Here is a 21,617-nt window from a genome sequence, read left to right as displayed (position 1 = left end):
CAGAGACTGCTGTCTCATCAGCAGATTTTAGACTACCAAAGACAATGCTAAAATTACGCATTTCAACCTCTACCCCCGTTTTTCTTTTTTTATTTTAACTTTTTATTATGAAAACCTTCAAACTTAAAAGGGAGAAGGTAGTATAAGGTGAACATGCACTGGGCCTCAAAAGGTTTTGTCACTTCTGTTTGATTATCTCCATCACCACCAACATCCCTTCCTCCTCCAGCTGCTGAAATTTTTTAATGTAAGTCTCAGGTGTCTTATTCTTTGAAGCATTTTTGCAACAGTGACTCTGATTTTCTTTTTAAACATCATTGCACCTAACGAAGTTGACAGTAGTTCTTGAATGCCATCTAATAGCCAATCTATGTGCAGATTTATCACATTGTCTAAGAAATATGTTCTTATAGTTGTGTTTTTATTGTTTTCTTTCTTTTAAATAACTGGCTTGTTCAAACCTGGATCCAAACAAGGTCCATATATTTTAATCTGTAATAGTTTCTTCTCCCTCCCTCTAACCTATTTTTTCTTTCATGTCATTTATTTGTTGAAGAAACCGTGTAATTTTTTCTGTGAAATTTCCATATTCTGGATCTAGATGATTACGTGTTTCTCTGTCTCTCATATTTTCCATATACTGGTAGTTAGACCTAAAGACTTCTATTTTAAAATTAGCTGCTCTATATATGTTCATTTCCATCAGATCAGAAGTCATATAATATCTGGTTATCCCACTTCTTTTCATGTTAAGATTGGTTATCGTAAGTTAGCCTCATTCATCATTGTAAAGTTCCTCAGCAGCCTTTAACCTGATGGTTTTAGTAGCCATTGATGATGGCTGCTTAAATACAGTATTTCATTAAGGGCTGCAAAACGGTGATTTTTCTAGTATTATTCATAACTTATGCATTTATTAGCTGCTGGCTTCAAATGTAGTCTGTAGAGAAAAGGCAGGATGAATTCTTACTAACTAGTTTGCAGAATAACGATGGTATTTTTTGAAGGTGACCAGTGAGGTTTTAGGATTTTTTTTTGTTTGCTTTGTGTATATTTTGTTTGTAAAGTTTTATTATGAACTTATGAGATTTTATGTGTTAGATGGTTTTTAGTCCACTCAGTCCTTGTTATTGTCATCATTTACTTTATGTTGTGGAAATTTTCAAACACCCTAAGGTAGGCAGTTGCATGATGAAGTGAAACCTCTGTGTGCATCCTCTAACTTCAGCAGTGACCTTAACTTCAAGCCAGCCTTAGTCCATCTTCATCTATACCTCTATCCTGTCCCCACTTTCATCTGCTCTCATTTTAGTTCACTGCAAATCCGACACCATATCACCTGTGAATATTTCTATATATTTCTGAAAGATCTCATTTTCTAATATCACAATACCATCATTACATAAAAACAAACATAAAACGAAATAATTTTTTCGTATCATCAAATACATAGTCTAAAATGCCCTTTTTTTGAATCAAAATTCAAATAAGGTCCATCAGATATTACAATATATATTGTGTTGACATGTCTTTGAGTATTTTTTGTCTGTGAATTCCTTCTCCATCTCTCTCTTTCTTTTCTCTCTTCTTGTAATTTATTTATTTTATTCAAGGAACTGAGTCATTTGGCCATGAGAGAGTTCTGTGTACTGGATTTTGCTAATTTCATTTGCTTGGTGCAGTTTAATGTGTATTTTGTAAATTGGTAGTGTCAGAAACCGAGCCAGACACTAGTTAAAGGTAGTAAAGACAGATTTTAGTCAGTACTATTGCAATAGGGAACAGAGACTTCAGTATGGAACTAAACTTGATTCCAAATACAACAAGGAGAAGTGGGGATTTATAGCCAAGGAGCAGAGTGAGGGGTGTCATTGGATGGAAAATTACTAAGAGGGTAGGGAGATTCTTGACAATCCAGCCTAACCAGGATTCTTGCCAAAGGCAGGCCTAGGTGATCAGATAGAAAGGGTGGGGAATGAGAAACTTCATGAGATACCAAGGGTGCGAGGATGATTTGGCAGGATTCTTGCGGTACCTGGGCTAGGCAGGCTGATGACAGGGCCCAAGAAGGAGGCCTAGTGCAAAAGAGGGCTCAGGGGGGCCTCTTTGAAGTTTGGTCAAAGGTCTTTGTCAATGGTAGTTTTAGAAGCTTGATCAGATTTAAGTTTGTTGTTGTTGGGGATTTTTTGTTGTTGCTGGAGGGCAGGCCTACTTCAGAGTAGTAGAGTGTTCTTGCATCAGGAGGTGTATAATGTCATGTATTCAGGCTGTTTCCAATTCCGATTACAGGATTTTATTTAACCTCTTTAACTTTGTATTTCTATTGACTATAAGTTTCTTGATGTCAGGGAACATATTTCATTATCAGAATAGTTTCCTGTTGTTTTTTCAAGAAATTTCACACAATGCTGTATTTTAAGTTATTTTAGAAGAAATCGGAATCTCTAAAATCACAATATCCAGAGGCACTTGCCATCAACTTTGATAAACATCCTTCTAGACCCCTCTCTATGAATATAGTCCATAGGATTGGATGTGAGCACGTGGAAACACACGTGCAATCATATAAAAAATACATGTTTACCTAACGGATCCACAGTATACAGAGTGTTTTATATTTTATAGTCTGCTTTTCAGTTCAATGATAATCCGGGGAGATATTTTCTTACCAATGCATTTAGATACACATTTTTTAAATAGGTGAATGATATGATATTTTATTTAATAAATTTCCTACTATTGGACATTTATTATTTAAAAGGTAATTTCCCTTTAATAAACAGCACTGCATTAAACGTACTGTTTAGCTTTTACTTAAAAATGACTTTTATGGACATATTTTATACCTTTAGCTTGACATTATTAATGGGAGTTACCTTTTTGGAGGGTATAATCTGTATTTCCTGGGAGGGTTAAAAAAATGTTAGCAGAATCTCTTAATTATTAAATTATAATAAAGAATAATCATAGCTTGCCAGGTACAGGTTCCTTCTGACTCTCCTTCCTCCCCAAATCACATAAATAGGAGCTGTTTTTCTTTGCAGTGTGCATTGCCTCAGGAACAAAGGTGGCTCTGTTTAATCGACTTCGATCCCAGACAGTTAGTACCAGATACTTGCATGTAGAAGGAGGTAATTTCCATGCCAGTTCTCAGCAGTGGGGAGCATTTTACATTCATCTCCGTGAGTATGAAAGTGTGCACTTGATGTTTTTGGTGTGAAATTGTTAAACTCTTTTTTGATAATAAGACATACAGATATATTGTTTTGTCATTTTCCTAAGTAGATTAATGAATTCTAGAAGACAATAATTTGATCTCTTTTTCCACTCCTATACAGTGGATGATGATGAATCAGAAGGAGAAGAATTCACAGTTCGAGATGGCTACATCCATTATGGACAGACAGTCAAACTTGTGTGTTCGGTTACTGGCATGGCGCTCCCGAGATTGGTATGGCTCCCCGCTCCTCTTTTGCTTTAATGATAGTGTAGTAAACGTTAAAACAGAAAAGCCACCACATTCGAATGTAAAACTACACCTCAATTTCATGCTTTTTAATGTAAAAAGATAGCTCAATAATCACTGCTATTTATAATTGGCAATTATATTCCCACCTTATTTGAAGAATGCATTCTTAAGAACTTCCTGTTATACTATTTCTAATAAATTTTGGTGGCATTTTTCCTTTTTGGTTGTATAATACATGTTTGATAGAGGGCACTGTATAGTTACGTCATGATTTCTTTTCTTGGCTAACACAGATAGTCTGTATTCATTTTTTGTGATACTTGCTGCATCCCAACATAGGACCAAGTTTTCAAAAGTGTAGAAATTCTTATTTCTTCAAAAATGTAAGCATAATTTTTATTAATTTTACTCTCCCACAAGAAGATAGATTTATTAAAAATTAAGTAAAATTGATATTTCTTATTCTGGGAAAGAGACATAGTGTTTAGGGCTTTTATTTACTAGGAGCTTCTTAAAACTATAAACATTGCTTTTCTTCGCAAACATGAAAGCAAAAGCCCCTTAAACTTCCTCCCCCATATTCCTCCTCCTTTCTGAAACAATACAATTTAGTTATATTAAAGATGGGAGGGGATTAATGAGTAAGTTTGATTCACAGTTGATTCAGATTAGGGGGTTGCATGAGTGGGAGAATATTTAGTAGTACTGTTCCTGAATGTGCTGTGTATTTGTATCTTTGGTGGAATATTTCACTGGCTTATCTTTTCTGGGACTGTTTCAGCAGGGGCTGGGTTGATCTATAATTGTCTAAGTAAATGCATCATTTCTTTTTGTTTTTTTTTTATTTTTCTATGTCATGATTGTACAAGATGATTTTATTTCCCATCTCAACTTAATAAACTAAAATATATGAAATGTGGTAATATTAGTTTATAAAATCTTAAAATTGAGACAAATTATAATAAAAAGGGTAAAGGTAGGGAAAGACGGATGTAAAAATGGAAGGAAAAATGCAGACAAAAAAACGAAACCACAGCGTAAGTTATAATGTTCCTTCTACCTGGTTTCTTAGATTCTTTCCTCTTCTTAATAATTAGAAGTGATGAAAGCAAGTTTTTGATGACAAATAGTAGTGGAGATCTTTGATTTCTTTATTGCTAAGAGCCAGGCGATTCAGCAGTATCTATGTCCAGAGAACTATTGTAGGGGATAAAATGGACCCAAATATGGCCTGCATTCTGTTCTCAGTGTGCTTAGAATTCCTAGCTAGTGGAGAGACAGTGGAGCACACAGAACAGTACTGGAGGCAGATGTCGACGCTGCCGTGGGAGAGAAGCATAGAGGAGTGCTGTAGACTCGCAGGAAGCTGGAGACCTGCGTCATTCAAAAATCAGTTACTTCTGGAAATCTAAACCTCATGCAATTTAAATACAGCTTCAAGACTTTAGCATTGAGTCGAAAACATTTTGCTTGAGTTTAATTAGGCTCACAGACTGTCTTAGAAGCTATAATTGCTAAAAGTGTACTGTCTCCCTTTAAACTCAAAAATTAGTGGTGGTCTAAGTAAATGACAAATATTCTGACTAATAAACTGCAGAACTAAAAATGTGTAAATATGAAGAATGTTAACTTTGAGGATTGGGACTTTCACACAGTTGTGGCTTAGCTGAAGAAAAATGATCTTTGAATATGAGTTATGAGTTAAGTAATAAAAGCCAGTAATGTTGCATAATATTAATAGCACTGTTCTAAGCACTTTTACATATATTGATTCATTTAGTCCTCATAAAACTCTGTGAGTAGTTACTCTTAAGGATGTTCATTGTGGAGCAAATTACAGTCATACATGCATTCTATAAATATTCGTGTACCCTCTATGTCCCAGGCATTGTCTAGATACTGGAGATACATTTGTGAGCAAGACAGACTCATCCTCATGGGGCTTACATTTTGGTAGGGGGATAGACGAAAATCAGCTAAAGAAATACTCATATAATGTATTAAAAGGTTGATGAAAGTGACAAGAAAACAAATTAAAACAGGATAAAGGGATAGAGAATTGAGAGAGTGCCCTAGAGTGGTCAGAGAAGTCTTGAGGTAGGGATATTTGAACAGAGACCAGAATGAAGTTAGGGAACCACAGACTGGGTGAGGAGCATTTCAGGCAGACAGAATGAGTACAAAAAGAACTTAAGACTCGAATGTGTGTGAGGACTAGTAAGGAAACCATTACAGCTAGAGCTGAGGGAGGGATGGAGGGGGCAGGTGGCAGGAAAGGAGGCTGCAAGGTTAGCCATGGGCAACATCGTTTTTTTTTATTGCGGTAACATTGATTTATAACATTATGTAAATTTCAGGTGTACATCATTGCATTTTGATTTCTGTGTAGATTACATCATGCCCACCAGCCAAAGTAATTATAATCCATCACCATACACATGTGCCTAATCACCCCTTTTGCTCTCTTTCCTCCCCCTTTCCCCTCTGGTAACCACCAATCCAGTCTCTGTTGCTATGTCTTTGTTTTTATCTTCTACTTAAGAGTGAGATCATATGATATTTGACTTTCTCCCTGTGACTTATTTCACTTAGCATAATACCCTCAAGGTCCATCCATGTTGTCACAAATGGCCAGGTTTCATTGTTTGGCTGACTAGTATTCCATTGTGTATGTATACCACATCTTTATTCATACATCCCTTGCTGGGCACCTAGGTTGCTTCCAAGTCTTGGCTATTGTGAATAATGCTGCAATGAACATAGGAGTGCATGTATCTTTATGCGTTTGTATTTTCATGTTCTTTGGATAAATACCCAGCTGTGGGATAACTAGATCATATGGTAGTTCTATTCTTAATTTTTTGAGGAATCTCCATACTGCTTTCCATAGTGGCTACACCAGTTTGCACTCCCACCAGCAGTGTATGAGAGTTCCTTTCTCTCCGTATCCTCTCCAACACTTGTTGTTTCCTGTCTTGTTAATTATAGCCATTCTGACGGGTGTGAGGTAATATCTCGTAGTTTTGATTTGCATTTCCCTGATAGTTAATGATATTGAATATCTTTTCATGTGTCTGTTGGCCATCTATATGTATTCTTTGGAGAAATGTCTGTTCAGATCTTTTGCCCATTTTTTAGTTAGTTTTTTTTGTTATTGAGATGTGTGACTTCTTTGTGTATTTTGGATATTAACCCCTTATCAGATGCACAGTTTGCAAACATCTTCTCCCAATTGCTACCTTGTGTTTTCGTTTTGTTGATGATTTCCTTTGCTGTGCAGAAGCTTTTTAGTTTGATGTAGTCCCATTTGTTTATTTTTTCTATTGTTTCCCTTGCATGGGCAACATCTTGTAGGGTTCCTCTCTGTATGTAGGGTAAGGACTTCATATTATCTGTGTGTGATAGGAGGCTATTGGAGGGTTTTAAAAAGGAATGATGGCTGATTTATGTTTAGAAGGATAATTCTGTCTGCTCTGTAGAGAAGAAGGCATAGAGATGTAGCAGTGGAAGCAGAGAGACAGATGGTTGGGCTTTTGTCATAATTGAGGCAAGAGTTGATGATGATACCTTAGATTAGGATTGTCATAGTGAGATGATGAAAGCTGACTGACTTGTTTGAAAGTAGACCTAGCTAGCAGAGTTTGTTGACAGATTGGATGATTGGGTGTAAGAGAACACAAAGAGTCAAAGATAGGTTTTTGGATTGAGTGAACAGGGGTGCCATTTATTGAGCTGTGAGTTGGGGAGGATCACATATAGGAGCAAATCAGAAATTCTGTTTTTGATTAAGATAGAGATGCCTATTAGATATCTGACATAGAACTGTTGAATAGATAGTTAAATATGCAAGTTGAGTGCCTGAGAGAGGATAGTCCTGGCAATAATAAATTTAGGAGTTAGCAACCTCTCAATAGTGTAGAAAGTATTGAGTGTGGCGAGAGGAGAAGAGATCTCAGGACTTGGCTCTGAGGCACTCTGAAGGCCAGTTAGAGCAGGGGTATCCCCAAAAGGAGAATGTGTCAGATGCTTCTGAGAAAGTTAATAACATGAGGACAGAGAAGCGCCTGTGGGATTCGTCTGTCTGGCAGTCCTTGGTGACCTTGACAAGAGCAATTGTAATGGAGACTGAGACAAAAGGCTGGAGTGATTTCAGGAGATTAGATGGTGAGGAAGAGAAGTGTGCTATGAAGGGGAGCAGAGAAACGGGGTGATGAGAGGGAGGGACAAGGACATGTAGTATGTAGTCAAGGAACGGTTTGCTTTACTCTTGATTTTAGATCAGAAATAATTGTAACATGTTAGTATGCTCTTGGGGGTGATCTTCATAACCATGAAACACTTAGTGATTACCTTCTATGTGACAAGTAACATCTAAGGTTTGATAGGATTATCTTTCAGATATCTGTATGTGTTTTGTGGAATATTTGGATTATCAAATTGTAGAGTGTATTGGAGAGTTCAGGCTGGGTAGGCAGGCAGCCCTGGAATTATATCCTGGTCCTTCAGCTACTAATCAGGTGATGTTGAGGAAGTTACCTGACTTCTCTGAGCCCATTTCATAATCTGTAAAATGATACCTATTTTAGATTTTTAGAAAATATCAGTATGATAATGGACTGCACTGACTAATACACCCACAGTAGCCTTTAGAGATAGTTTTTCCTTTGATGTTGGAATATTTGTTGTTGTATATTGTTGGAATGGTCATGTGAACTTGCTACTCAAAAGTTGGTCCCTAGACCAGCAGAATTACCCTCAGCTGGAAATTTGTTAGAAATGCAGAATATCAGCCCCAACACGAGATCTGTAGGATCAGAACAGATGTATTTGAACAAGAGCCCCAGATAGCTTGTATGCACGTTAAAGTTTGAAAAGCAGTCATCTAGAAAACTAGTGCCTGCCTGCCCTGTTGTTTTAGATATTCATGGAAGACGGTAACAGTTTCCGTATTCTAACATGCTTGCAATCTAAAAGTATTTTTTTATACCTAGGCTTGTTTATAAATGTTTTTGTATATGTAGGTATATGACACATAACTGTGATATATTATTATATAACAAATCTTTCTGTGTACTCATGACAGTACAAAGAACAACTCTCCGTATGTGATGACCTTTTCTTTTTTTAATTATTGAACTATAGATAATTAGGAAAGTTGATAAGCAAACTGCATTACTGGATGCAGACGATCCTGTGTCACAGCTCCATAAGTGTGCATTTTACCTTAAGGATACAGAAAGAATGTACTTGTGCCTTTCTCAAGAAAGAATAATCCAATTTCAGGTATGTTTTTAAATTACTGGTAAAATCTAAAATGTGCGAACTTTTGGGTGAGCAGCGTACAGAAACATGAAACTCATTTAATGTTAATTGTAACCAAGCTGTGTTCATGAAGCTGTGTTCAGGTCTTTATCTCAAGTCCAAGGGCCCTTAACCTACCTGGTCCTCAGACATGCTGGTCATGCCACCTCAGGGAAGAACTCAAAACTATGAAAATATTTTCAGAGAAACAGTTAACATTTAGTTGTAGGGAATAAAAAACCCCTTAGACTATCCAAAAGGAGACTTTGGGCATTGGGTGAATCCCCTGAAATTGTGTGCAGACGTTGTATATAGATGCACAGTATTTTGGGGGAGGATTCATAATTCTCATCACATTTATTGGGGTCTTCTAAGATAGTAATGGTGACACGTTTCAAAAGCCAATTGTTGACTACATTTACTCAGAAGGCTTTCATGAGGATATTTATGACATGGGCAAATGGTTTAATAGGATAGTTACACTTGCATGTGAAACTCATTTGTAAACAGCTGGAGACCTGTTCCAGAGCCATGCTCACACACAGCTCAGCACTGCTGGACTGGGCTAGGTGTTTTAAGGTAGAGAGAGGGGATTGCCGGTTCACATCTTGGTTCCCTCTTACTGAAAGTACAGGAGTTTCTAGCTGTTCTTTCAGCATGAGGGCTTCCATTCTCGCTCTTTCTTGGGGATCCCGAAAGAGTTTTAAACGGCTATTTACAGCACAGATGGTGATCTTTTATTAAAGAAATTATTTAGGTACTGCTGTACTCTTAAATGGTTATTCTGAAAGTATTACTAGTTATTTAATATGTCACTGAAATATTTCTTATTATAATGAAAATTGCTGTATGTGAGATTTCCACATTAATATTATGTTTATGTTTACTTAGGTATTGGCAAAGCACCATGCTTGGGAAGTTTATAAATTTTTACTAAATTCTCTCCATGACAACTCGAGTCTATGAGTGTTTTGTTAGTGTCGTGGAATTGGTTACAACTCCTAGTGCCCCTGTGGACAGCAGAGCGGAACCCTGCCCAGGCTTTTTGTGCCATCCTCTTACCTTCGGGCGCTGTATCAGACAATGCTCCAGTGCTATTCATAGCGTTTCCATGGCTACTTTTTTCAGAAGTGGGTGGCCATGTCCTTCTTCCCAGTCTGTCTTAGTCTGGAAGCTCCACTGAAACCTGTCCACCATGGGTGACCCTGCTGGTATTTGAAATACTGGTGACACAGCTTTCAGCATCACAGCAACATGCAGCTGCCACAGTATGACGACTGACAGATGGGTGGTGTGGTTCCCCGATCAGGAAATGAGCACTAGGTCACAGCAGTGAGAGTGCCAAATCTAAACACTAACCAGACCACCAGGGCTGGCAACTATGAGTTTACCTTGTTAAAATTGTCTTATACTGTATTGTATATAAAACTCAATTTCTAAACATTCTTTCTTCATAAGGCCACTCCATGCCCAAAAGAACCAAATAAAGAGATGATAAATGATGGAGCTTCCTGGACAATCATTAGTACGGATAAGGCAGAGTATACATTTTATGAGGGGATGGGCCCTGTCCTTGCCCCAGTCACACCTGTGCCTGTCGTAGAAAGTCTTCAGGTGAGACCACTTAATCATAAGCTGACTTTCAGCTCTTTGTAACTGCTCTTAGATATGACTTGGCGTAATTTTATTTCACAATAATGTTGATTTTTCTCCAAATCTTATGATTTGGGGATTTTGTTATACATCATTTCTTGATTAATAATATGAAAATAGAAGAAACATTTTATCCAAGAAAATTTAAATTTAAATCAACTTGTATGTTATCTTGAGATATTTTTAGCTCACTTTGTCTTAATAATCATGTAATTTAAAAGAAGCATTTTTTCCCCAAGTGACAGTCAAATGAGAAACTAATCGGCATACTTTAATGAAAAATGAAAAGTTTTCTCAATGTTATTTTGATTTTCTGTGAATTGCAGCTGAATGGCGGTGGGGACGTAGCAATGCTTGAACTCACAGGACAGAATTTCACTCCAAACTTACGAGTGTGGTTTGGGGATGTAGAAGCTGAAACTATGTACAGGTACTTGATAAAACTTTTTTATATCATCCAGAATTTTTGATGGGAGTGGGTACATGAGATTCCTTCCTGATATTGATTGTAATATATTAAGCAACTTTAAGTTTCAGTTCTAAAATTTGCCTTACTCTTAAGTGATTTATATTTCCTCCTCAGATGTGGAGAGAGTATGCTCTGTGTTGTCCCAGACATTTCTGCATTCCGAGAAGGTTGGAGATGGGTCCGGCAGCCAGTCCAGGTTCCAGTAACTTTGGTCCGTAATGATGGAATCATTTATTCCACCAGCCTTACATTTACCTACACACCAGAACCAGGGCCACGGCCACATTGCAGTGCCGCGGGAGCAATCCTTCGAGCCAACTCAAGCCAAGTGCCCCCTAATGAATCAAACACAAACAGCGAGGGAAGTTACACAAATGTCAGCACAAATTCAACCAGTGTCACATCGTCTACAGCAACAGTGGTGTCCTAACTACCGTCTTTTTGCTAGGACGTAAACTGACTGGAGTGTGGCAACATGTTGGCAGAAAGAAAAAGAGAAAAAAATGAACAATCTTGTGGTTTCTTGGGAAAACTTTTCATACCAGGTGATACTGTTCAAAAACCCCATACCTGCAAGTGCTGATTTGAAGTGCAGAAGCCACAGTAAAACAAACACCATCAAAATGTACAAACTATTGGAAATTGATTTTTTTCAGCTGTTATTTTTGTTCGGTTGGTATTTGTTTGGTTTTGTTTAAATGGGCAAGAAATAGAGATGTGGCTGGAATAAAAGTTAATCAAACTAGAAGACACAAATCTAACATAGTTTTTATGGACCAAGGAACTTGTATAAGCTTTAGTAAAGGTACATTTTCACCATACCTTTTTTATAGCACAGTATATAGTACACCTTTGTTACCAAATAGGTTGTTCTCTTCCCCGCCCCTGTGAGCTTTTGCTCTTAAGTACATTCAGGTTCCAAGCCTGACCATGCTTGTTTAAGTACCATACTCTTCCAGGTTCTTTTGGTCTAAGGCTGGAACTGTTCTTTCTATTTTATTTTTTTTTTTAAAGCTGAAGTCTTAGGACTTTTCATGAGTTGAAATTGTTTTGATTTCAGCAAGTCAAATCTTGTAAAGGCCTGCATATTTTTTTTTTAAGATTATATGAAGTCTGTGCAAAAGCTTTAAAAAAATGCCTCTGCCTTGCCTGCAATACATGCAATGTACGTTAACTTAGTCTCTATTCTCAGACACTGTTGGTAGTTATTTCCGTGTTCTCCTTTTTTAAAAATATGTATTTATAGTGGTAATCCAAGAGGTTCTAACCTTTACATGGAATTAAATGTCGCCATTTAGTCATTAATGAGTTCATGGCACAGGACATGTTGGTATTTGAAGTGTTCTCTCCCCATTTCCCATGCGTAAATGTGTCTACATGTTCTAGGATTTGTTCAGGTTTTCCCCCCTCCTAATCTTGTACATAACTTGTATTATGTGTAAGTTAAACATTTTATTTTGAACTTGGAATGTTCCCGGTGATTTCATTCAGCAGGGTGTTTTCTGCCTTGTTGGCATATGACAAAAAAAATATCATGCGAAGTGTTTGCTACCACTTGGTAGGTGGCGCCCTTATTGTATAATGAGGAAAAGCTCAGCAAGAGCATGTTTTTATTTACTTTTTCTTTTTGGTAGCCTAGGCCAAAACTTCATTGTAATCTTAAAACAAGATGCTTTTATTAGATGACCAACTAAAATAGCTGGAAGACAGTACTTGAGAAACAGATAGTTGTGAGATTATAAAATTGCAAGTGTAACATCTTTCCATTTTTCTCCCTGCCGTTTTTTGTTTTCTCTTCCCCAGTACTGAGCATCTTCACAAATGTCTCCCACTCGGAAAACATTTCTTTTCCATTCAGTTAGGATATGATCGCAGTCAGGGTTGTGAGTTGGCCTTGCATGCTGGGCTCACCAGTTGTACCTGGCTTCCATTCCTGCTCTTTGGTTATGCCTTTGTTCAGTTTCTCAGAAATTCAGCTGATGCTGGGCTTCGTTTGGTACAGGAACCACGTGTGTGGTGTTAGAGGACACCGTCTAGTGATACAATCATCCTTCTGAGAGTAAAAACTACCTCTAGATTGTGGTAAGCTTTTACTGTCCCATAAAACAGGAGCCACAAGTACCTTATGAATGCAAAGCTGTTAACTTCCTGCAGTGTTTCCATGCAGAACATTGTCTTTGTGGTGTCCAGCACTATTTTGAACAAGTTTCCATAGGTAGACTTTTTAAACATCCTTGTAAGTAGCTTTTTTTTCCCCAGCTTTGCTATCTTCTTCACTCATTCTTTTGCTCAGACTATGCCATTGTAAATACAATTCCTAATGTCTTTACATCACTTTTTCCTCAGTTTTCAAGGGGGAAGTCATTTGTAAAACATGTTAGTGGTTAAATCAAAGTCATTGTGGTTTTCTCTTACTGCAAGCCTTTTTAATTACTCACAGGCTGCATTATACTATATATAGCCTTCTCTCTTCAAATCTGCTCTAGTCACTAGCTTCTCTCCTGTGAGCTAATCTTGCCTCACACTTTAAATCTGTTTCAGTGATGAAGGGCAGAATTCATTGTGGCCTTACCTGTCTTTGTTTTAACTGTTTACTGGCTTTTTCTTGCAAACTTGCTTATTTTGGAGTAGTGGGTATTCTTCTTCCCGTTGAGTCTCAGTGTTTCTGTTCAGAGCGTGGAAATGTTTTCAGTGCTGCTTTACTTTTAATGGGCCACAAGTTTCCTCCGCTTCCCAGGTTTGGTATTTAGTTACGAAATTCTATTAAATTAACTGATAACAGATGAGATGCTTTTAAAGAACAAACTATTCCTTACCCAGCTTTGCAGCTCAAAATAATTTTCAAGTTTATGACTTTATTAAAATGAACTTTTGCTTTTTTACTGTTTAACTATATCTTATTTGGCTCTTCATTTCTTTTAATAAGATAATTGAAATGTTAGACTGTAAACCCTTTTCCTGTTTTTTAAAAGTCCAAGAATGTACTTACACAGACATTTCCCCTGCTATTTTATGCCATTCTACATACCACAAACTAAAGACTGAAATGATTTGTCTGTTGTAGTTTATTGTTTATCAGTAGTTCTTTTGTCAGCTGCTTAAAAAAAGTTTTCATGGATTTGTGAATCACTTTCAGTGTATAATGTATAGGAGCCTTGTCCTCCGGTTATGGTAGAACACGGCCCCTCTCCCAATGGTGGCATTGTTAGAGATGCTGGTCATTTTCCCTCATAAAGACCCTCTCAGAATGATAACCTCTTCAGTTAAAGTATACTACATTCAAGTGTTTTCTTCTTTTAAATTCTGTTTTAGAAGTATATCTTAGGCTCTCATGATCCTATGCAGTTTCTAAAAATATGCGTAGAAGCTGAGTCTGATCCAGTAAGTTTTTATTAGTTCCATTGAATTGATCACGTAGATTGGCCTTTAGTGCAAAATACTCGTTTTATTCTGAATGATTTTAGAGTTAAACACTAGTATAATATTTAACCTGCTGCTGACTTCTTAAACTGTGGCAACTAAAGGCATCCTCATATATGTATTAGTGAAATATTTGTCACCCTTACTCCACAGACTTATTTGCAATCATAACTGGTTAGTTTGTTTTTTAAATGAAACTGGTACCGTCTGTGCCCTCAGAGAAAATTTCCAATGCAGTTTTTGGGAACTAAACTAGTCATGTTTAACCAGATAATCCATAGGGATGGAGGGGTCCTTTTTGAAACAAAATGCTATTCAGTTATTAACCAAGTTACTTATTTTTGGTTTCAAAAGCAGCTGTGTTTCTGATGAGTACTGAACAAATGTGTGTAATTTTCTGTGCCAGACTTTTGACTTTGTTTTCAAGCACTGTAATGTGGGATGGATGGTTAGAAACAATAATATATTAGGGTTTCTATTTAACCCTTTCAGGACTGAACTGTATCTCCTTTCATTAATTTGGCCCTGTGTCGTGATAAATGTTTGCCAGCATTCAGTACTGTGTTGGTCCAGACGTAGGTTTATATGCTCATTTTTAGCTTATTTCTTGTACCTTGCAGCATGCTGTACGCATTCAGTCCTTAAGGGGTTTATTTTACAAACTGTGCGCCTGTAAGGTTTATTAGCAATAAGATAGAAAATTGAGCAAGTTTATACCATAATTTTGTAGAAAAAAGAATCTGCTCAGTTCCATATTTCATCCATGAGAAACTTGCAATATGGGCAGTTTCAAGGAATAAATAAAAAGGAAATGTAAACCATTGTAAAAGTCTTCTCTTGGCTGTGCCTGATGCATGTGTTATCGTCTTTGATTTCAGAATACTTCATAAAGATAAAATGAAATTCCGTATTACAGTTCGTGTATTTACAATCTTACCTTCTTACCTGCATCACATCAGAGTGGTAGGCATGCTAATTTCCTTTCCACTGTTTTTAACTGTGTAGTGGTTTAAAGAGTTGGGGGTTTTTTCTCCCTTGTAAATGAGGAAATAGTCTTTGTCACTCAAGGGGCATATTTCCCAATTTAGGAACATTTCAAGCTAATCTCAACAAAATTGGAGAGTATTATTTAGCAACAGCTTCTTTTTTCCAGTGTGAGGTTGACATTTGGTCTGGTGTACGAAAGAACATGTAATGGTTTTTGCCTTTTGATGGGGGCTTCTAATCAGAAAGAGAGCAAAAGTTTGTTTAATAGGGAAATAGAAAGTAAAAGGGGGAAGTAACATTTTTCAAATCATAGCACATTCATTTCTTATCTGATCTCCCCCAAAGGAGAAAAATTTAAGGTTATCAGGATTTTGCTAAAGACATCTTGCTCTAAAAGTAGATTGTTAAATAAATAAGAACCAAACAGTTTAGTTGGAATTTGAATTGTGAGGCCTTTAAAGGCTGAGAATTATGGTGGTTACCTGATTTAGAATTTAGAAGAGAATAATAAGCTTGTGCCCCTTGCTATAAATAGTGCGTGATCACTTTCTGTGCAGTCTTATGAAAGATCCGTTAAGTATATTTTCCCCGTTTTTGTCATTGAACCCCTAGATGGTTGCCAGTTACAGAGATGCAGAGGGCAAGCTACATCAAGTTCTAGTGGCAAACCATCACAGATGGAAGTCCTCTCCTTAAAAAAAAAAACAAACTAGAAACATACAATAAAAAGAAACTGTCAAAAAGGTTAGTGCTAGAGAACAGTGAGGGAGACAGGTTAAGTTGTATATAAAGTACAAATGAGGTGATGCATGTGACATACAGGTTAGAGCCTAAAGCTTAAGGCCGAGAGAACTGTATGCCACAGGCTCTGTCAGGACCTGTAGGACTGGACAATTAGACACACAGTTCTTTGTGTTAAGGATAAGGTCATTTGTGTTCCTGGTACATAGCTGTTCAATAGATAATGTAGTGAAAAGTGTTATGCACACATATGTAGAAATCTTGACTCATCTTGGTTTAGGCAGATAAATATTCCCTAAGACAGAAAAGGAACAGGGTTTTAACTACACCAAGAAACATTCATACTAAACACAATAGGTTGTTTTATAATAGTTGGGATTTACAGAATGTTTTGCTTTGGGGAGGTGACACTTTAAAACATGGTATTCTATGAAAACTTTTTAAAAAGGTAAGTGTGAAGTTAGGTGTATATCAAGTTCTTTCCAGCATGATTGTAGTCCCTGCTTCTCGTCGTCTTAATATTCCACCACGCTACTCATTCAGTATGGTCAAACATGTAGGTCAGTCATTGCTGGCACCTTTACCTGTTGATAATTTCTGCTGGTGCTGGACAAAGTAGGATCACTAGTACTTATTTAAATTCCAAACTAGCAATCCAGAAATGCCCCAACCTTCTTCGTATAAAGGAGTGAAGCATGTGACTCGGTGAGTCCCACAGTGGCCTCTTGAGCTGTCTTTGACAGCTATTCCTTTTTCCTAGAGCTAACTTTTCTCTCTGCAAGGCTGCTCTCTCTCTTCTTCCTCACCACACAACACAAAGTTAGTGGTTTGGTCTTCTCCTATTCCTTAAACTGTCACAACTACATTCATAATATGGCATTCAGATATTTAGATGATATAATGAAAAGTTTTGGAAAAGATATAATTGTGACTTTGAGGACAATAATTGTGACTCAATCCTAGAGATTGGCTCTAAGAGTTGTCAGCTGGTTAGATTCCAAAGGTGCAGATGGTGTGATCTTCAGGAAGAACTTCAGCTGAAGGACAATGGGATATGCAGCTGTTTGCTAAGAAGCATGAATATCTAGCCCTATTATTGCTGGATAGTGCCAAAGGTTAGAATTAGTTAAGACACAACTAGGAATTTTTAAATGGCCACTAACGTTCCAGGCTCTGAGCTTAATCAGGATGTGGCCATTTCCTGAAAATTTCTGCTAGAATCTTGTGTTAGTCTGCTCAGGCTGCTGTAAGAAAATACCATAGACTGGGTGGCTTCAACAGCAGAAAGTGATTTCCTCACAGTTCTGAAGGCTGAAAGTCTGCGATACCAGCATGGTCAGGTTTTGGCAAGGACTTTTACTGGCTTGCAGACAGCTACCTTCTTGCTGTGTGTTCACATGGCACCGAGAGGGAGAGATCTCTGTCTCTTCTTAGGGCCACAGTCCTTTCTGACTAGGGCCCGATACATGACCTCATTTAACCTTAATTACCTCCTAAAGGCCCAGATGTCTCATTCGGAGTTAGGGCTTCAGCATGAATTTTGGTGGGGAACACAATTCGGTCCATAGCAGGGCTCTTCCAAGAAGCTTTCTAGGTTATGTTTAAATGATATTTTGAATGTCCATCTATATCATGGTATTTGAGTTTCCTGCATTTTAAGTCTTGGTTGGGGTTTCTCAATAGTTAGCTAAAATGATGAATGGCCTTGGGCTCAGGGACAAGGGGAGAGGCAAGATTGAAGGAGGAGTCACTTTGGCCACTTGTAAATTGTTTTGTGGCCATTATTTAATCCTCATCATGACCCTATGAGCTAATATGACTGTTTTAGAGATGAAGAGACAGGCTCAGGACTTGCCCAAAGTCATATGTTAAATTTAGCAGAGCTGAGATTCAGATGTGGACCCAGGTGGCCCAGGGTCACCCTCCTAAATGCCACACTAGACTTAAGTCACAGTTATTAAAAGAGCAAGGGAGTCGAGTTAGGCAGTGGTTCTGAGACAAGTTTTGTCTTAAGGAACCATTATAAGGAACAGCCACTCTGTTTGAATCCTCACATTTCACAGTTGAGAAAAACTGAGCTCTAGAGAAGCTGAAAAAACCAAATGTGATTATGGATTGAAAATGCTTTATTAACTTGAAAGTGCTCTTCAGTTGCCTGTTGTTTGGCTTTTGTTTATTATTATTTTAGTGCCCTGACCTCTTGGCTAATTTCTTAGTTCCACTGGCCAAGCCTTACACATAAATATGTGCTAAATTACACAACTCTAGAGAGAAGCAGCACGGATACTTCAAAACATTTTTCATCTTCCAGGTGAAGATAATGGATCTTCATATTTTAATAGCTCTAATAGCCAATTCTAACTTCAGTTGAATTTCTGGGCCTCATGTGTTAGCTTTAGGAAGACCAGCCCTCAACAGTATAATGATCTGAATGATTGGTGCTCAAATCGTAGATGCCATTCTGCCATTGATTGATCATCTGGTGGCTGATTGTGTAGCTCTCCACTACTCATTTGCCTTATTTGTAAGTGGGGGGAAAATGACACACAGTTCCTAGGACGGAGCACAAATGAAAAACCCTTAGGTGTGGTCCTGGCTCTTTTTAGCCTCAAAGCCAGATATCTGTTTTGTCCTTTGTCAGGTTCAAGAGTCCATTTGGCCTTAGTCTTCCGGGATCAATGCAAGCTTACTCCTCAGGCATTGTCTTTGCTTGTTCATTCAAGAAGATAGTGATATGGCTATTTTGCATTTAATACTTCAAAGATTTAAAAATGTACACCTTCCAATATGGTAGCCATTATTGGAGTTAAAATAGCTTTTAAGTCAGAAACCAAGACTAGTTAGGGAGAGGGCATTTTGTGAGAATAGCGGAAACTCACAGGATGGAAGGGAAGCCAGAATTATGCGTGAAAACAGAACAAAGGCAGCTCCTGGAGGTTGAGGAAGCTCTATTTGTAAGAGTGGTCTGCTCAAGGAGCCGCTGCTTTAATGCATTCCTTCTTTTCTTTTATCCCTAAGTCACCTGCTCCAGATCCACTTTTGCAGATGAGAGCGACTGGCTGTGTGAGCCCAGGCCACTTGCCTGTCACTGTGCATCTAAAGGAAGGGTCAGTTAAAAGGAACCTCTAGGGGCTCTTTGGTTTCTGTGATGAGGGGCCTGGATTTACAACCAATAGGGGCGGAGAGAATTACTCAAAAAGGAAATTGAGGTTGCTAGGATGGGGGAATAGATGCCAGGCAGCTGCTCTAGAGGGCTACAAACAAATTCTATAATAAAACATATTAAGTATATTCTGTGTGCTAAGGGCTTTACATGAAATATTTCTTGTTCTTCAAATTCCTATAGGCAGTTTTGAAAAGAATGCTCAGATCGTGAGCCACGTCAGAACCTCTCCGATCTCCTCTACCCTTCTAGGCTTTTCTAGAAATGCCCCTTTCACAGGATGAGCTCTCGGGAACTCTGACCCTACTTTTCTCACCTCCACAGTAGCCGACAGACTCAGGACCACTGGAAAGCCTTCCTGTCATGTTCTGCAGGTGATTGGGCGGGAAGCAAATGGGAGAGCACATGAGCCTTGTTTTGACATGGGAATCTGAGAAGCAGAGAACTGGTTTGCAGGGAGAAGAATGAAGCAGACATCCAAAGAAAAGTGGGAGCACTCCCAACTCCAGCCCCTTTCTGAGACTCAACTATATTCCTGCCCTTGGGTTCCGAGAAGTACCCCATTATTTCCCTTCGATGCTTGAGTAGGTTCCTGTTACTTGCAATTGCTGTCCTAATAGGTAAGTCTCCCTGTTGTTATCTTAATTTTAATGATAAGAAAAAGAATGGCAAGTGTTCTTTCTAGGGCTCCACAGCTTTAAGAGGCAAAGCTATGATTCACATAAGGTCCACTGGACCTGTGTTAGAGGAGATGAGGGATTGAAGGCAGTACCAACATCTGGGGAAGCATAGAGACAGCATTGGAACAGTGTCTCAGATTGAGGTGGTACGGGATACCAACAGGTAGAAGGGCTGGTGTTTGAAGAGGAGTGGATGGACTGACAGAAGGCAAGGAGCTTGGAGACCCTGGATATGCGTAGTCAAGGATGGATCATCCCGTGTGACAGAACCATAGGAGCAGTAGGGACTGTTAACATGCTTTCGTATAGATGTAACAGGTTCCAGCGTCAGATTAGTAGATTCTCCAACCGTGTCTGATGGGGGAACCCTTCCCCGCACCTCACATCTTTCCTTTGGAGGGACTTCTGTTAGTATTTGGTAAGATTCCTGGCCTCTGCCGTTTACTCAGTATTAATAACTTTGCTGAATTAATTTAGCTGTACCACAGCCAGGAACTGCAGATAGAATAATAAAGTCCTGCTTTCATGGCGCTCTCTAGTGGAGGGAGACAGGCAAAAATAAGTAAATATATACAGATGCATGTTTACCTATTAAAGGGCTCATAGTGAAAATCTCACTCATCTAGAGCCCAGAGATGATGGAATCTGACCATCAGAAGTCCTCAGCTGCATCCAGGGGCATATATGAGTGAGAATGGTTGTGTCCTGAAGGTACTGAGTATGTAATGGTCACTATAAAAATGTGTTGTTAATGACTACTTTGCCATTTATTGCAGTCGGGGTGCTGTGCACACATGACAGTCGTATGAAGCTGGCTGAGAAACTTACACTGTCCCAGCTGTCTGTCTTGGGATCTCTTTCAGCCACCTTGAGGTAACCCCTGGGCACACTGTTCAACAGGCAGGGGAGGTGGTGGGAACCTTGGGGCATTGAGAGATGAGTCCAAGATGGTTCCTGTCCGCGAAAGCCCATCGGGAAGCAGGCTGTAGCTCTGGGATTCCCATATGCCAGGAGGGCTCCACTTAAAGTTTCCAGAGAGAGCCCCTCCTTAAAGAAGAGCCAGCCCTGTTGGAGACAGGAGTGGAGGTTGAGGGAAGGCGTGAGCATGGCAGGGACCCTGGTGCAGCTGACACATGAGCTGAGGAAGTCCATACCACAGCTTGCCTGCCGTCTCTGTTGGTCTGATTCAGGAGTGACCTCTCCCTACCTCGGAATGCAGCTGGAAGACTGGAGGTGCCATTTACCAAAATAGGGAAGACAGAGTGGAAGCAGGAACAAGTTGGAGTGGGGGAGGAAACCAAAAGTTAGCTTTAGGAATGTTAATTTTGAGATACCTGTTAGACTTAAAATGTCCCGTAAGCAGTTAGACCTCCCTCCCCATTACCCAGCCAGTCTTCCCCGTCAGTAAATGGTGCCGCCCTTCTTCCAATTGCTTAGGGAAAAACCTCCAAGGCAATCTTAGTTCGTTTCTTGCTTTCACATCCCACATCCAGTCCATCATCAAAGCTAGTCAATGACTCCGTCAGAATATATTCCAACTCTGACCACTTCTCATCACCTCCACCACTACCATTATGAGCCAGGCCACCATCCGCTGTTACGTGGGTTATTCCAGTTGCTTTCTAACTGCTCCTCCAGCTTCCTCCCTCGCCCTCTTAGAGTCTGTTCTCCACAGCAGCCAGAGCAATTCTTTGAAAATATGTCCCTCTGCTGCTTAAAGCCCTCCATTGACTT

At 38.7% G+C, this 21,617-nt stretch overlaps 1 protein-coding gene across 8 annotated transcripts in view; it reads left to right on the top strand.

Annotated features, from left to right (window-relative positions):
• RBPJ (recombination signal binding protein for immunoglobulin kappa J region) overlaps positions 1 to 15,141 on the top strand; it is a 219,143-nt gene extending 204,002 nt beyond the window's left edge. For all 8 annotated transcript variants that reach the window (XM_070506106.1, XM_044767660.2, XM_044767662.2 and 5 more), the window contains 6 exons: positions 3,045 to 3,182; positions 3,339 to 3,451; positions 8,612 to 8,752; positions 10,229 to 10,384; positions 10,750 to 10,853; positions 11,007 to 15,141. In XM_070506106.1, coding sequence (XP_070362207.1) covers positions 3,045 to 3,182; positions 3,339 to 3,451; positions 8,612 to 8,752; positions 10,229 to 10,384; positions 10,750 to 10,853; positions 11,007 to 11,322 — 968 coding nt within the window. In that variant the 3' untranslated portion in view covers positions 11,323 to 15,141. The remainder of the gene's footprint in view (positions 1 to 3,044; positions 3,183 to 3,338; positions 3,452 to 8,611; positions 8,753 to 10,228; positions 10,385 to 10,749; positions 10,854 to 11,006) is intronic.
• Positions 15,142 to 21,617: the final 6,476 nt, after the last annotated feature.

The sequence above is a fragment of the Equus asinus genome, chromosome 3, assembly GCF_041296235.1.
Source record: "Equus asinus isolate D_3611 breed Donkey chromosome 3, EquAss-T2T_v2, whole genome shotgun sequence".
Lineage (NCBI taxonomy): Eukaryota > Metazoa > Chordata > Mammalia > Perissodactyla > Equidae > Equus > Equus asinus.
The sequence above is the reverse complement of the archived record's forward strand: the minus strand, read 5'-3'. Positions and strand labels throughout refer to the sequence as shown.